Source organism: Onychostoma macrolepis, chromosome 22 (assembly GCF_012432095.1).
Source record: "Onychostoma macrolepis isolate SWU-2019 chromosome 22, ASM1243209v1, whole genome shotgun sequence".
NCBI lineage: Eukaryota > Metazoa > Chordata > Actinopteri > Cypriniformes > Cyprinidae > Onychostoma > Onychostoma macrolepis.
The window spans coordinates 36,729,661-36,745,765 of record NC_081176.1 but is presented as its reverse complement, the minus strand read 5'-3'; the positions used below and the strand labels follow the sequence as shown (position 1 = coordinate 36,745,765).

At 44.7% G+C, this 16,105-nt stretch overlaps 1 protein-coding gene across 4 annotated transcripts in view; it reads left to right on the top strand.

The window, feature by feature from the left end:
• LOC131529886 (GTPase IMAP family member 9-like) overlaps positions 1 to 16,105 on the top strand; it is a 38,698-nt gene that overhangs the window by 1,384 nt on the left and 21,209 nt on the right. For 2 of the 4 annotated variants that reach the window (XM_058759864.1, XM_058759863.1), the window contains exon 2: positions 2,113 to 2,835. In XM_058759864.1, coding sequence (XP_058615847.1) covers positions 2,127 to 2,835 — 709 coding nt within the window. In that variant the 5' untranslated portion in view covers positions 2,113 to 2,126. Of the gene's footprint in view, positions 1 to 2,112; positions 7,116 to 16,105 lie in introns of those variants that run through there. The other 2 variants (XM_058759860.1, XM_058759861.1) reach the window with 1 other exon arrangement.

The following is a 16,105-nucleotide window of genomic DNA, read 5'->3' as shown; positions in this document are numbered from 1 at the left end:
TTACCTGTAACAGGCCCGGTTTAAAATAGTCGGGACAGTTATAGTAATGAGTACTTGTTGTATTGGTGTAGCTTGTAAAGCATCCTCGAGCCTGGGAGAGGCGCTATATAAATTATTATTATTATTATTATAACTACTTCTCAATGTTATTTAGGCCTCATTTATCTGGGAGTAGGCACCGCATTATTTGTGGATAGTTTTGTCAATTTTACATAAAATATAAAATACACTTGTGTGCTTTAATGTTTAACCAGATCATTTGTTTTGAAATGGTTTTATTTTGTACAAAATGGCACAAAGTCACACTTGTGGTGTTCCTGGTCAAAAATGACCAGCCTACAAAAAAACATCTTATAAATCATTGATAGCCCTATTTGCACAGGATTAGTATTATCTGGAGACCTCATGTGATTTAGAAATTACCCCTCCACATCTGAATTTCATGTGGTGCATTCGCACGGGATAAACAAAGCCTGTGATTTTACTGACTTATCTCCCGGATATGATGTTAGGGCTTTGCGTAACATTATATATCATAAACAGAAGAATGTTCCTTACTGCATGCTGCTGTACATGTCATCCATCTCAACTAATCATTCTTTTTTCGCTCTTCTGATGGATTTCAGCTTTCTCTTTCTGCAAATTATATAGTTTTATATGGTGTATAACGATATGACTCACGCCCAAAATACTATCAAAACAACGCAGCCTCCATTCTTCACGAAAGATGCACAGGCAACAAAAACCTTGAAAAAATAATATATGAACCTGCCAAATCTTGGCCAAATCACAGAGATGCTGATTCGCACGGGACTAATATTATCACAGGACCTCGGTGTTCTGCGAAATATGTTTGGTCATTTTTTACTTTACAAATTACAGACATGGCCGATTCGCACGGGATTAAGATCACAGACACCCTCTGCAATTATTACAAATGACCAGAGGTCACCAGGTAATACTAATCCTGTGCAAATAGGGCTTGCTACACTATTTTATCACCAAAAATTATTTTTGTCAACTTGTTTTCTTTAAATTAGGAAAGGTTTTGTATTCATTTTTTTAACTGATTGATCGTAGGCCTCATTGATCTGAGCTTTTATTGGTAAAAAATGACTGCCCATTGAAATGAATGGAGGAGTAGAAAATCAAAGAAACAGTTAGTGTTCAGGAGCGTCTTCATCAAGTTCATGTTCACATATGTACATTAAAATAAAGGCTTAAAAAAATAAAGGCTTCGGACCTGTACATGTGTGTATACATGCATACTGGTGTATCCATCCACACACATAGGGGAAGTTGTGGCCTAATGGTTAGAGAGTCGTAATCCAAAGGTTGTGAGTTCAAGTCTTGGGCCGGCAGGGATCGTAGGTGGGTACCACGACTGAACCCTGGGCTGACCAATGCTCCGGGTGTGTGTACTTTGGATGAGTTAAATGCAGAGCATGAATTCATGTGCACAAACAAACTATTTCGAGTATTACAAGCTTTCTTCACAGAGATGATCTTCATCCTCAAATCAGTGAAGCACAGATCAATGAGGCCTACGATCAATGTCTCAAAAGTGAATACAAAACCAGTCCTAATTTACAGATTGAATCCAGTTTTTGGTGATAAAATAGTGTAACAAGTTATTTATTAGCTATTTTTTGTAGGTCGGTCATTTTTGACCGGGAACACCACAAGTGTGACTTTGTGCCATTTTGTGCAAAATAAAACCTTTTTTTTTTTAAATTCCACACAAATGATCCGTTTAAACATTAAAGCACACAAGTGTGATTAACAGTGCAAATTGATAAAGTTATCCACAAGTAATGTTTTTTCACTCAAAAACTGAGGCATGTAAGCTCAGATAAATAAGGCCTACGATCGATCAGTTCCAAATAGAAATTCAAAACCAGTCCTAATTGAAAGAAAACAAGCTGACAAAAAGATTGAATCCAATATTCGGTGATAAGGGAGCATGACGCGAGATTTCAATCATTTTAGCTAACATTCAGCTAATTCTCTGATATATCTCAGCGCATGTTTTTGTATACATGCAGCTTTCATCCTGTAGTGAAATCATAAGCATCTAAATGAATACTTACATCTGTTTTGTGTTTGATACAGCATCGGACAGAGGGATGCTTCACAGACGGATCACAGTGGTCACAACATTCACTTTTGATTGCGATGTCCCCAGCCTCTCACCCAGACGGCTTGTTCTTCTGGGTAAAAGTGGAGTTGGGAAGAGTGCAGCTGGAAACACAATCCTGGGACAGAAAGAGTTCAGATTTGTGAGGAGAATGAATTCAGTAACCAGTGAATGTTCAGAAGCTCACGCCACTGTTTCAGGCAGATCTGTGTCTGTAGTTGATACTCCTGGGCTCTCTCACACAGAGATGGAACCTGAAGAGTTAATGACAGAGATAGCCAGAAGTGTTCATCTATCCAGTCCTGGACCGCATGCTTTTCTCATTGTGATCAGAGTAACAGACAGATTCACTGAACAGGAGGAGGAGATTCTTCAGCAGATTGAGATGATGTTTGGTAAGGAGGTGTTAAAATACTCCTTCATTCTCTTTACTCATGGAGACTGGTTAAAGGAAGAGTCCTTACAGACAATCATGGAGAGATTCCCTGCATTAAGACGTCTAGTTGATCAGTGTGGAGGCAGATTTCATGTCTTCAACCATGAAGATGAGAATAACAGAGAGCAGGTGAATGATCTCCTCCAGAAGATTGACTCAATGACAGAGCAGAATGGAGGAGGACACTACAGTAACCAGATGTTAGAAGATGCTCAGAGATTCAGACGAGAGGAAGAAGAGCAGAGAAAACCACAGGAGAAAGGTATAATGTTAAACATTGGTCAGTTGAACCTTCCACGTGTTGGTGCAGTTTGTGGTGGTCTTCTTGGTGCAGCAGTTGGAGCTCTTGCTGGTCCTGTTGGTGCAGCAGTTGGAGGTCTTGCTGGTCCTACTGGTGCAGCTGTTGGTAAAGTTGTGGGTTCAGTTGTTGGTGTAGCTGCTGGTGAAGCATTTGCTCGTAACAAGTAATGTGGGACAAATTCTCATGGGCACTGGTGTAGGTGTCCTAAAATCACATTTCGACAAACATTTTCCAAACTTCAATTCATCACCTTTAATGAACAATCCTTTCAGAGATGTTACCCACCAATAAATCGAAATGGCCAAACTGTCCCCCAAGTATTTGATATCCTTGATGCTGCACTGTTATGCAGTGCTGTCTTTGTTGTTAGGATGACAAAAGGTTTTAAAAGTTGCATTTTTAGGCTCATCTTCTGCAGTGATCCAGCATCAATGTCAAAATGAGTGAGATGGCCAATCAAATCAAAGAAGCTGGGCTTTGCTGGGTGCAAATTTCACCATGAGTTTAGTTTTAATGGTGAAAGTGTGTGTGATAAGATGGAAGTAGGTAAACATTTCAAATTTGACATTTAACATTTGTTTAATGATAGAAATGTTTAACGACCGAGAGTCATGCAAACTACTCCACTTTAACCAAATTTCACCAATTTCACGGCCTTGGATTCCACACACACACACACACACACAAAACACACACACACAACACACACACAAACAATTATTATGTATTTTGAACATCTGAAGAAAATGCTGGATAATGGGAAGTTAAAAACAATTTAAAAAAAGCTATCCATACATGAGCTGAATATTATTACATTGTCTAGCTTGGTTTAGCTGCTCCGTGTACTTTGATTTATGTGGAGTGATATATAAATCATTCATATCCTATTGGTATCTTATTTGTATTTGTTTTATATGTCTTTATATTTTTAAGATTAAGCATCATTAATTTGTATCATAATGTGTGCTGGTAGCAGTGAGTGAGAGAGCTTTTCGCAGACATTTCTAAAACGAATAAGAGTTTAATGTCTTTATGCTCTTGAGATTTAACACATTACATGCAATTCTATTCCTTTTTGCCTTTTTGAAATAAAATTTGTGATTTTAATACTTAATAAAGTAATTTATATTCAGCATAGCCCAAACTTGTTTCTCATATGCAATTGTTTACCTTTTCATAACAATGACTGAATTATTACCAGCATGTATAACATTATAATACAGCAGTCAAACTTAACCTCATCCACATTGAGTTCAGCTGGGCTCATGTTGTATTTTATGCTTTTAAACAGGGTCATTTTGCAAAGCCTGAACTAATCAAATAAATGCGTATGAATGCATTTTGCTTTTCAAGTCAACTTATCTTCATTCAAGAATCTTAGACATTTGGAGTAATGCTAGTCAAACCTGAATTAAAAAGTAATGGAACTCTGTAGGAAGTTGTATTTTCTAACTTTGAAATGTTGCTAATATTGTTCATTGCTACCTAAACGTACAAATAGAGCATATTGACGCATTGTGTTCCCTTCAGTTTATTCCTTAAATTGTCTTTACTTGGTCTTAAACAAGTCTTAAAGTTCCCCTGGAGTCAATAATTTTATCCCTTAAAACTCATTTTGATCTTTAAAAATACATATTGAAACTTTTATTTTTCTGTGAAAATAATTTTGTCATGTCTCAAAATAGCTTTATTGTAACTCTACACACTGGCTTCATTAGAATACAGGGAACTATGAATAAGTAAATTAGTCCCTCCTCCACTGAGTGTACCAGCAGCTCCGATGTTTAAGTGAATAAAATAGCCTTGACAGCCTTGGAGTTCCACAACTATTAACTATTGTTCTCTCTCACTGGACGTACGTGTGTGTGTGTGTGTGTGTGTGTGTGTGTATGTGTGTGTGTGTAGGTGATGTAAACAGATAAGCAGGCATTTGGACCAAAGCACTGTGAGGCAAGGGAGGGGGAGACTCAGAATGTTTCTAAACTTAAAACACATTTTTGCCCTGTTTGCGTTTGTTGTTTTACTAATTACACAATTATTATAAGTATAAATCATTGTTATTTGCAATACACAGCGTGGTTTTTAATCTTTTCCACCTATGAGTGTAACGATTCATCAGACACTAAAACTGTCAAAACTGTTTTGGTTGTTTCTACATGATTATTAACCTGCACTCAGTAAATTACATGTGCCCTGTAGTAAGTATCAGAGTGGATGATTGTTTTTATTATTTAATTGTGCTGAAGGAATGTTAAAATGGCAGACCTACTTATTTCAAATGTTTAACAGCTTCTACAACTAAAAACAACTTAGATGACTTGGATTTTCAGTACAGCACTTCTTTATTTTAGTAAACGAATTGCAATTTGAAAACAGTTTTTGCCCTGTTCCATGACAGTCAAGCATTTGAGTATTTTTACACACTCTGTCTAAACCTGTCAGTGCTTGTTTTCATCATGGCCTTTATTTTTCTCAGCAAGATTTCATCATTATTTAAACAGGAAGTCATTGTTATCTCTATCTGACCACAAATTTAATCAGAGATTCAACTGCTTGACTACAAAAAGTTTCTCAAGGGAAAGAAAAAAATGAACTAATGCGTTAGTGTCACAGTCACCAGTTGAACCACACTACATTTCCCAGCATCCTTCTGGTCACTCACCTGCACTCCATCTGGAATCACTCACACCTGACCATCATCAGGGAATCCACTAATCAAGCTCCCTATAAGACTTCACTCAAGCCATACCCTCAGTGACTACGTTTACGTGGACATCAGTAATCTAATTATTTACCTTATTCTGAATAAAACAATATTATGATTAAGGTGTTTACATGAGTTGCTTTTAGAATAATCCCTCCATGTTCCTGTTTTACATGTTATAGTACATAGATCGATTAATGGCATGTGTCATTACGTCACCACGCGACGCTATCCGACGTCTCCTCCAGAATTTCACGTACAAACATATAGTTCGTCTTCGTGATGATGCCATATGCAGTTTTGGGTGTTTCATTTTTAATTTTATGAACGCTTCAAGTGCAGTTAATTATTTGTTCGTGCAAACAGACGACGGCGATGTTGAAGCTCTTTCATTTGCCGTCAAACGGTTGATCGCTGCCGTGTGTGTATCCTGTCGCAAAATGCGGCGGAAAGTCCTACAGGACGGTAATAGTTTGATTAAGGTGTGTACATGTCTGTACTGCACTTCAATTATGCGACTAAAATAGGAATACTCCACATGTATTAATTCGATTTGTGTTTACTTCGATTATGACTTTAGCCGGATTAAGGTCATCAAAAATCTCTGTTTACATGGTAGACTCTTAATCAGAGTATTGTCTTAATCGTATTAAAATCGGAGTATTGATGTCCATGTAAACGTACTGATTGTCTGGTCTTGAGGTTACAAGCTCTTCATCTGTCTGATCGCTTACCTGCTGGATCTCTGTGGCTCCATGGATGTCTTCCTCAGTTGATTCCACTAAGAGGGAAAGATAAGGATGCTTAATTCCTCAGTTTATTGAGCTTCATTGAACTCTGAGTTATTGCACTTACCTTTTGATGTTGCCTTCAGTTTGGTTAATAAAGAAGCTCTTACCTGACTTACCCTTGTGTGCCCCTCCCTCCAATGTGTGACCGTTAGCTAATATTAACAAATGAGATGATATTGTAATGTATTAGGTGTACCATTAATATTGTTATAAATTCAGCAACTCTGTGACCACATAAAGTCTTGCTTTTTTAGAGTAGAAAATGATGTATTACAGTTTTACTGTGTGTAGTCTGTAAAGTGTTTATGGTGTTTAAACTTGTTTTTATGAATGCTTACTTGGCTGTATTTAAAACTCCTCTATAAAGAGCATAAAGATATGTTTTTAGAAAGTGAATGAGGGTGTAGGGTGTGATCTGAAACACAGCCTCTGAGTGTCGACTCTGAGCGCTGTTACTTCACAGGACTGCAGAAGGATACTTTCTCGAAAACAACAAATATTACCCAGAGTTCATTGTTTTTACAGGATTTTACTGTTGTAATGTAAAAATAGGATGTTACTGTCAGAATATGGTCGTTTTAACAGAAATTTATTACAGTGCAGCATGATGTTAAAGCAGGGCTCTACGTCTTTGTTTTGTAGCAACCGATGCATCATCGTCAGGATCAAACCTTTCCCATCGGCAAAGAGTTCAAAAACATTCAGCCATCTTGTCCACCACAGACCTAATGTGGCTGGATTGCTGTAGCAGTCAAATCTGGGGATTGAAGCATCCATCTTTGACATGCGCCGCCTATCTCAAAGCTAACTAAACTTTTTAATTAGCTGAAATAAACTCCTCAGAGTGACGCAGGCCTGACTCACTTTCAGATTTGACAAAGGAGTCAATCTTTGTTGTAACATCCTCGTCGCCAGGGCTCGGATTGAGGGGGGTTGCAGGGGGATACCCCTGGTCGAAAAAAATGACAAAAAGCATCCCGTCTGTTGTCATGATCCGGTCCAGGATCATTCACCCATCAACCACTAGATGTCACCCTTCATCATTTGGACACGAGCACTACACTGACTGTTGCATCACACGGACTACATTTCCCATCAGTCACTGCATTACACGATCACCTGATCTCACAGTCACACCTGCTTCCCATCAGCAATCACACCTGCACATCATTCACAGACCTGCATATAAGCCACTCACACCTTCAATTCGGGGCGAAGTCTTGTTTAGCCTGTCTGACATTTCTGAGCGTTTTACTTTGACTGTTATTCCGTGTTTGATCCTGGACTGCCTTGACCTCTGGAATTCTCTGCCACCTGCCCCGTTGATTGTTTGCTCCAACTCTGACCTGATTCTTGCCTGCTGCCTGCCCCGACCCAAGCCTGGTAAACATTTATGCTTCTGGTTCTCTGTGTTATCCAAGACGCTGTTGATCGACCCCTGTCTGCTGGTTATACTGATCTTAATAAAATACTGCAAATGGATCCGCTCGCCTTTGACTCCTCATTACAGAAGACTTCGCCATACCAGGATCCAGCAGCCCAGTATCCCCTCGTCACTGAGGTATCAGTTCCGGTCTCTGTCAGCCTTTCACCAATCCAGCCTAACCATAGATCCAGTCGACCAGCTACTAGGTCTACGGCAAGGAGATCGATCTATTGAGGATTATGTTCAGCAGTTCTGTGAGTTAGTATATCAAGTTCCGCTATATGATGAAATTTTGTTTAAAGATTTATTCTGTTTTGGACTCAATGAACCAATTAAATCACGGTTACCCAGAGGGGAAGTTAATATCCGATTGAGGGATTTCCTGGACTATGCACTAGTGTTGTGTGACTCTCCTTTTACTGTGGGTGTCGCGGAAGAGGAACGCGACGCCACACTCACTCGTGAGAGGACAGCCGCACCAGAGCACGCTCACAAAATGGCGGCCACAACAACACCCCGTCATGTCATTGACTATGACTTGACTTGGATCATGAATGGCAGCAATCTACAGGAGTCAAGCCAAGTCACAGTTGGTCATCATAAATCGAGTCCTGTCACAGCTGCTCGTCCAGAGTCACAGCAGCACGTCACAGCTGCTCGTCCAGAGTCACAGCAGCACGTCACAGCTGCTCGTCCAGAGTCACAGCAGCACGTCACAGCTGCTCGTCCAGAGTCACAGCAGCACGTCACAGCTGCTCGTCCAGAGTCACAGCAGCACGTCACAGCTGCTCGTCCAGAGTCACAGCAGCACGTCTCAGCTGCTCGTCCAGAGTCACAGCAGCACGTCTCAGCTGCTCGTCCAGAGTCACAGCAGCACGTCTCAGCTGCTCGTCCAGAGTCACAGCAGCACGTCTCAGCTGCTCGTCCAGAGTCACAGCAGCACGTCTCAGCTGCTCGTCCAGAGTCACAGCAGCACGTCTCAGCTGCTCGTCCAGAGTCACAGCAGCACGTCTCAGCTGCTCGTCCAGAGTCACAGCAGCACGTCTCAGCTGCTCGTCCAGAGTCACAGCAGCACGTCTCAGCTGCTCGTCACAGCTGTTCACGTCTCAACTGCTCGTCCAGAGTCACAGCAGCCCGTCACGGCTGACCTTCCAGAGTCACGTCACGTCCGGGCTGACACACCCAGATCATCAAGGTCAGTCTTTCACTATCCCAATTTGATGTCTCGTTTGAGGGATGTACCGCTGGTGTCTGCACGCACGGCTGGTATCCCCAAACCAACTCGCACTAACCCTCCTGTTCTTCTGCATATTCCCCGGACCGAGGCACTTCCCCTGATGGGAATCGCTTTGTGTTGCGTTTGGGCTGCGTACACCACCGCAGAACTGCCCGAGGTGGCGGCGCCCGCTGTAGAACCTCCAGAGGTGGCGGCAGCTGCTGCAGAACCTCCAGAGGTGTCAGCGGTATCCGTCGATGAACTCTTGTTCTGTCCTGTCACGCCCATGGAGGCCGTCAATGAACTCTCGTTCTGTCCTGTCACGCCCATGGAGGCCGTCAATGAACTCTCGTTCTGTCCTGTCATGCCCATGGAGGCCATCAATGAACTCTCGTTCTGTCCTGTCCCGGCTATGGAGGCCGTCAATGAACTCTCGTTCTGTTCTGTCACTGCTATAGAAACTAACTATGAACTTCCTGTGTTCCCCACCTCAGTCCTGGTGTCTGTGCATGTTCTGTCTCCTCCTTGTGTCTCCGTTCTCCCTAGTTCCCAGGCTCTGCTGTGGGTTTCTGGTCCGCCCTGGTGGGCTCCAGTCCCGTCTGGTCCGCCCTGGTGGGCTCCAGTCCCGTCTGGTCCGCCCTGGTGGGCTCCAGTCCCGTCTGGTCCGCCCTGGTGGGCTCCAGTCCCGTCTGGTCCGCCCTGGTGGGCTCCTGCTCCGTCCTGGTCTCTGCCTGGGTTCTCTGCTTCGCCTGCTCTGCCTCAGTCCTCAGTCTCTCCTCTTCCACATGGACCTGGCCCTCCGTCCCTCCCCCTGTTCCGCCTCCGCTCCACCACCCTCCTGGATTGTATAGGAGCGTCTGGAAGTCGCTCCTTGGGGAGGGGCTATGTCATGATCCGGTCCAGGATCATTCACCCATCAACCACTAGATGTCACCCTTCATCATTTGGACACTAGCACTACACTGATGGGAAATGTAGTCCGTGTGATGCAACAGTCAGTCACTGCATTACACGATCACCTGATCTCACAGCTGCTTCCCATCAGCAATCACACCTGCACATCATTCACAGACCTGCATATAAGCCACTCACACCTTCAGTTCAGGGCGAAGTCTTGTTTAGCCTGTCTGACATTTCTGAGCGTTTTACTTTGACTGTTATTCCGTGTTTGATCCTGGACTGCCTTGACCTCTGGAATTCTCTGCCACCTGCCCCGTTGATTGTTTGCTCTAACTCTGACCTGATTCTTGCCTGCTGCCTGCCCCGACCCAAGCCTGGTAAACGTTTATGCTTCTGGTTCTCTGTGTTATCCAAGACGCTGTTGATCGACCCCTGTCTGCTGGTTATACTGATCTTAATAAAATACTGAAAATGGATCCGCTCGCCTTTGACTCCTCATTACATCTGTAAAACCACCATCACCTTTGGATCATTAATTTTTTTTGTATTACGTAAAACTTATGCACATGAAATGTTAAAATTCTCTACTTATGATCATTTATGAACTAAATAATGGCGATTGGCCAATCAGAACTGGGTACTGTAACAAGCTGCGCACAAGCAATTTCGTCATTTTTCACGCAAAATGGTTCAAGCGCAACTTTTGAAGTTATTTTAAAAGAAAATGATTTTTCCTTGAATAGAATTTAAAGACATTCTCCTGACATAACATGTGTGTGACTGTGAGGAACTGAGAGACGATAGGAGAGCTGACATTGTACAACTTTGAAAAAAAAAAAAAAGCACGTCTTGAGAGTCTAAAAGCATTCACTGCGCGATGAAACCTATTAGAATGCCATAATTCCAGCAATGAAACAAAATATACCCATGTATGAGTTTTTACGTTTTTATATTCAGTGCACAAGCAATGTACTTTTCTGTATATCAGCACGTGTACGAGGCCCGAGCACATGTAACAAGCAGTTTGTCAGGTTGGACGGAGAGGCAAACACAGGGTTAGTGGAAACACTCTTCTTCTTTTATTTCCTTTCCACAAACATAAACTGATCCCGAAGGATTTCAAACAAAACACAACTTAAAACAAAGGGGTCCTTTAACTCAGCGAATTCGTCCAACTCAAAGTAACACTTCTGTTATAGGTCGGTTGGTGAAGCTTACGGGACGGAGGATCCAGGCAATCCAAGAGGTGAGTAGGGAAGTGAGTCAGGCTTACGACCTCGAGACCAACCAACGCAGGATTGTGGTGAGTGACTTGATATAGCGAGCAGGTAAGTGATGACAGGTGGTAATCAGTACTCCGGTGATTGCGAACGGGTGTAGGTGGTTGGTGTGGACGAAGCTGTGGGCGGATCTGTGACAGTACCCGCTCCCCCACGGGCGTCTCCTGACATAGCGAGGGCTTAGTTTCTTGCAGGGCAGACGGAGGCGAATATCCCGAGTGGAGAGCCAGACTCGGTCGCCGGGTTGGTATAGGGGCGTGGCTGCGCGATGGGTATCTGCATGTTCTTTGTGCCTCCGTACTGCCCGCTGGAGATGGACATGCGCCGTGTCCCACACTCTTTCGCTCTCTCGAAACCAGAAGTCAACCGCCGGGACTTCGGAGGGCTCTCCGGTCCAGGGGAAGAGCGGAGGTTGAAATCCAAGCACGCATTGAAATGGGGTGAGACCGGTAGTTTCTTGCCGCAGTGAGTTTTGAGCGTACTCGGCCCAGGGTAGGTACTTGCTCCAGTGGTCCTGGTGGCGATGGCAATAGGCGCGCAGGTAGCGCCCAATCTCCTGGATTTTCCGTTCCGTTTGGCCGTTGGTCTGTGGGTGATACCCAGAGGACAGACTGACAGAGACTCCTAGTAACCGGAAGAAACTACGCCAGACCCTGGAGATAAACTGAGGCCCTCGGTCGGAGACAATATCTTCGGGTAGGCCAAAGTTCCGGAAGACATGTTGGAAGAGAGTTTCCGCAGTTTCGAGGGCAGTGGGTAATCCTCGTAATGGGATCAATTTGCAGGCCTTAGAGAACCGGTCGACTGCAACGAGAATGGTGGTAGATCCGTTGGAGGGTGGTAGGTCTGTGGCAAAGTCAACTCCGATATGGGACCAGGGCCGGCGTGGGATCGGCAGGGGAACCAGTTTTCCCTCGGGCAAGTGACGGGGGGTCGAGGTGATGGCACAGACGGTACAGCCTCTGGCGTAACGGGCAACGTCCTGGTTCATGTTGGGCCACCAGTACTTGTTCAAGGAGCGAGAGTGCATTGTGGCCGGGTGGCGGATCCCGGAGACGTGTGTAGAGAGTCCAGAAGGGGGAGACGGAAGGTGGCAGGTATGTACAGCTTCCCTTCTGGAACTCCCGGCGGAGCAGGCTCAGATTGAGTGGCGGCACGGATCTGGTCATCCACTTTCCATATGATGGGGCAAGCGAATATTTTGGGTGGCAGGACTGGTTCTGGGTGTTCGGGTGATGGGTCGGGCTGGTGCAGACGGGACAGAGCATCGGCCTTGAGGTTCTTGTGGCCGGGACGATAGGTGATAGTGAATTTGAATCGAGTGAAGAAAAGGGCCCAGCGGGCTTGTCGGGGGTTTAGGCGTTTGGCTTCGCGAAGGTACTGGAGGTTCTTGTGGTCAGTAATCACTTCAAACGGATGTTGTGCACCTTCTAGCCAGTGCCGCCACTCTTCCAGTGCTAGTTTGATTGCCAGTAATTCGCGGTTCCCGATGTCATAGTTTTGTTCCGCCGGGGACATCTTCTTGGAGAAGTAGGCACAGGGGTGAAGCACTGGAGGTTCGCCTTTTTGCTGCGACAAGACCGCGCCAATTCCCACCGTCGAAGCATCCACTTCCACCACGAAGCTTTGATTGGGGTTCGGATGGATGAGTGTTGGAGCGGTACAAAAGGAGGACTTTAACTTTTGGAAGGCTTGTTTCGCTTGAGGCGTCCAGGTAAGGGATTTCGGTTTTCCTTGGAGGAGAGAGGTTAAAGGAGCTGACAGATGGCTATAATGGACTATGAAACGCCGATAGAAGTTGGCGAACCCGAGGAACCGTTGGAGCTCCTTAATGGAAGATGGTTGTGGCCAATTTTTTACGGCCTCCACCTTGGCAGGATCCATTTGTACTCCATCCGCGTCGATGATATATCCCAAGAAATGGACTTTTGTTTGATGGAATTCACATTTCTCGAGCTTGATATACAGTTGATGCTGGTGGAGGCGTTGGAGAACTTGGGAGACATGGTTTTGGTGCTCCTCGAGGGTGGATGAGTAGATCAGGATGTCGTTGATATAAATGAGTGTGAATCGGTTGAGCATGTCCCGGAAGATCTCGTTCATGAAGTTTTGGAATATTGAGGGGGAGTTTGAAAGGCCATACGGCATAACCTGATACGGCGTGATAAAGGCCGTCTTCCACTCATCTCCTTTCCGTATTCGGATTAAATTATAGGCGCTGCGGAGTTCGAGTTTGGTGAAAACTCGGGCCCCACGAAGTTCTTCTAAGGCAGCTGGTACCAGTGGTAAGGATAGGCGAACTTGACTGTTTGTGCGTTGAGCGCTCTGTAATCTATACAGGGGCGGAGGCCCCCGTCCTTTTTGGCGACAAAGAAGAAGCTGGAAGCTGCGGGAGATGTGGAGGGACGGATGAACCCTTGCTGTAGCGCCTCTCTCACATATTCTTCCATGGCGATGCGTTCCGGGATTGAGAGGGGATAGACGTGACCTTTAGGCAGTTTGGCCCCGGGTAACAGGTCAATGGTGCAGTCCCAGGGTCTGTGCGGAGGAAGACGAGTAGCGGCCGCTTTGCTGAACACGTCTTGGTAAGGGAGGTAGGCTCTGGGAATCTTGACTGAGGTAAGTGTGGTAGGGCTCTCTGCGGTGGTGGAATTGAGTGGGAGAGATGGTACGGACTGGCGAGGTGCCGGGAGACTGGTGAGACACTTTTCAAAGCAGGAAGTACTCCAACGAAGGATTTCTCCCGAACTCCAATGCAAGTCTGGATGATGTTTTGCGAGCCAGGGACGACCCAGCACCACATCCACAATGGCTTCCTCCAAGATGAGAAAGGAGATTTGTTCCTCGTGAAAGTGTCCAACGCGGAGCGTGACCTCTGGAGTGTGGTGGCGTACCAGCCCTTTGCTCAACGGTTTGCCTTGTATGGTGGAAATCCGGTAGGATGTGGTACTCCGGAGCCGGGGTAGTTGAAGTTGAAGAAGGCTGGCCGAAGAGATGAAATTTCCTGCGGCTCCGGAGTCAATGAGGATTTTAACTGGAAAGGATCGGTTCAGGTAAAGGATTAGAGCATCACTATGTGGAATCTTGGAAACATCAGGGTGAAGATGGACCGTACTCACCGTTGAGTTCGCGGGGCGAACGGGGCAGGATACCAGGGAGTGACTTCCCGAGCCGCAGTACATACAAAGATTGTGGGTTCTCCGGCGGGCCCGTTCCTCCGGAGATAGGTGGTACCGGTCCACTTGCATGGGTTCCGGTATAGGTGGGACCGATCCTTGTAAGGTGGTTGCTGGGGTAGTCTCCGAACGACAAGTGTTTAACTGTTGTGAAATGTGCAACGATTTCTGGAGAAAGCCCTCCAAGCCCACTGAGTCTTCAATAACAGACATCTGCTGTTTTATGAAGGGTTCGAGACCCCGTCGATAGGCGGCGAGAAGTGTTGTCTCGTTCCACCCACTGCTGGCGGCTAGAGTGCGAAATCTTACGGTGTAATCATGGATGGACATGTTGGCTTGTCGTAACTGAAAGAGCTCTTCGTGAACGGAGATGGAGGAGGCTGTCTGGCTGAACACTTCGCGGAAATGGTCGACGAAGGCATCCAGGGACCGCACGATGGGGCTGTGTGAATTCCAGAGTGCCTCAGCCCACTGCAGGGCTCTTCCGGACAGCAGGGACATGATGAAGGCTATCTTTGCCCGATCGTTCAGGAATTGGTGAGGTTGAAACTCAAAGTACAGGGAACACTGAAGCAAGAAGCCATTACAGGTGGCCGCATCGCCGGAGTAGAGGGTAGGTTTGGTCATTGGGCATCCGGAAGGAGATGGAAGGGCCAGAGGTGGCTGGAGGGCTTCGCGGAGAGCGTGAACTAGTTCGGTGAATGGGTCTGGTGTTGGGAGAGCTTGGTCTTCCATCTCGGTTTAACCACGTCTCAATACTTCTTTTTGAAGGGTTGGTCTTCTGTCAGGTTGGACGGAGAGGCAAACACAGGGTTAGTGGAAACACTCTTCTTCTTTTATTTCCTTTCCACAAACATAAACTGATCCCGAAGGATTTCAAACAAAACACAACTTAAAACAAAGGGGTCCTTTAACTCAGCGAATTCATCCAACTCAAAGTAACACTTCTGTTATAGGTTGGTTGGTGAAGCTTACGGGACGGAGGATCCAGGCAATCCAAGAGGTGAGTAGGGAAGTGAGTCAGGCTTACGACCTCGAGACCAACCAACGCAGGATTGTGGTGAGTGACTTGATATAGCGAGCAGGTAAGTGATGACAGGTGGTAATCAGTACTCCGGTGATTGCGAACGGGTGTAGGTGGTTGGTGTGGATGAAGCTGTGGGCGGATCTGTGACACAGTTACAGTGCTATTAGTTTTACACAACAGCGCAGAGCAACACAGCGTTTCATTCCGTGAATTAATCAGGTTTTGAACGAATCGAGTGAGCCAGTGATTCAACGGTCCATTCAGTGGTCTTACTTCTTTTGTTTCTATTGAATCAGCCATTTTGAACGAATCGTTTGATAAGAATGATTCAGTAAGTCATTTATTAAAACAGGGACTTGCTGCCACCTACTGGCGGTTTTATTGTCATATTTATTAAACCATGACAGACCTAAACCAGCCAAGGTGCCAGCACAAAAACACATTCAGCAAAATATTGTTTAATTATCAATATTGACTTCCTCTATTTCAGGCCCCAGAAGAAAAAAAAACATCAAAAAAAAAACTTATAAAATAAAACTTATATAATAGTTCATTTAATAAGGCTAATTTTGTATTAAATAGTAACCTTTTTAAAAATGAGACCAATTTTGTAATCATTGTAATAATTTTTTTTACAATTCAACCACTGATAATAATAATAATAATGAAATATTTTATCAGTATTTTATGAAATACTGATTTTTTTCTTTA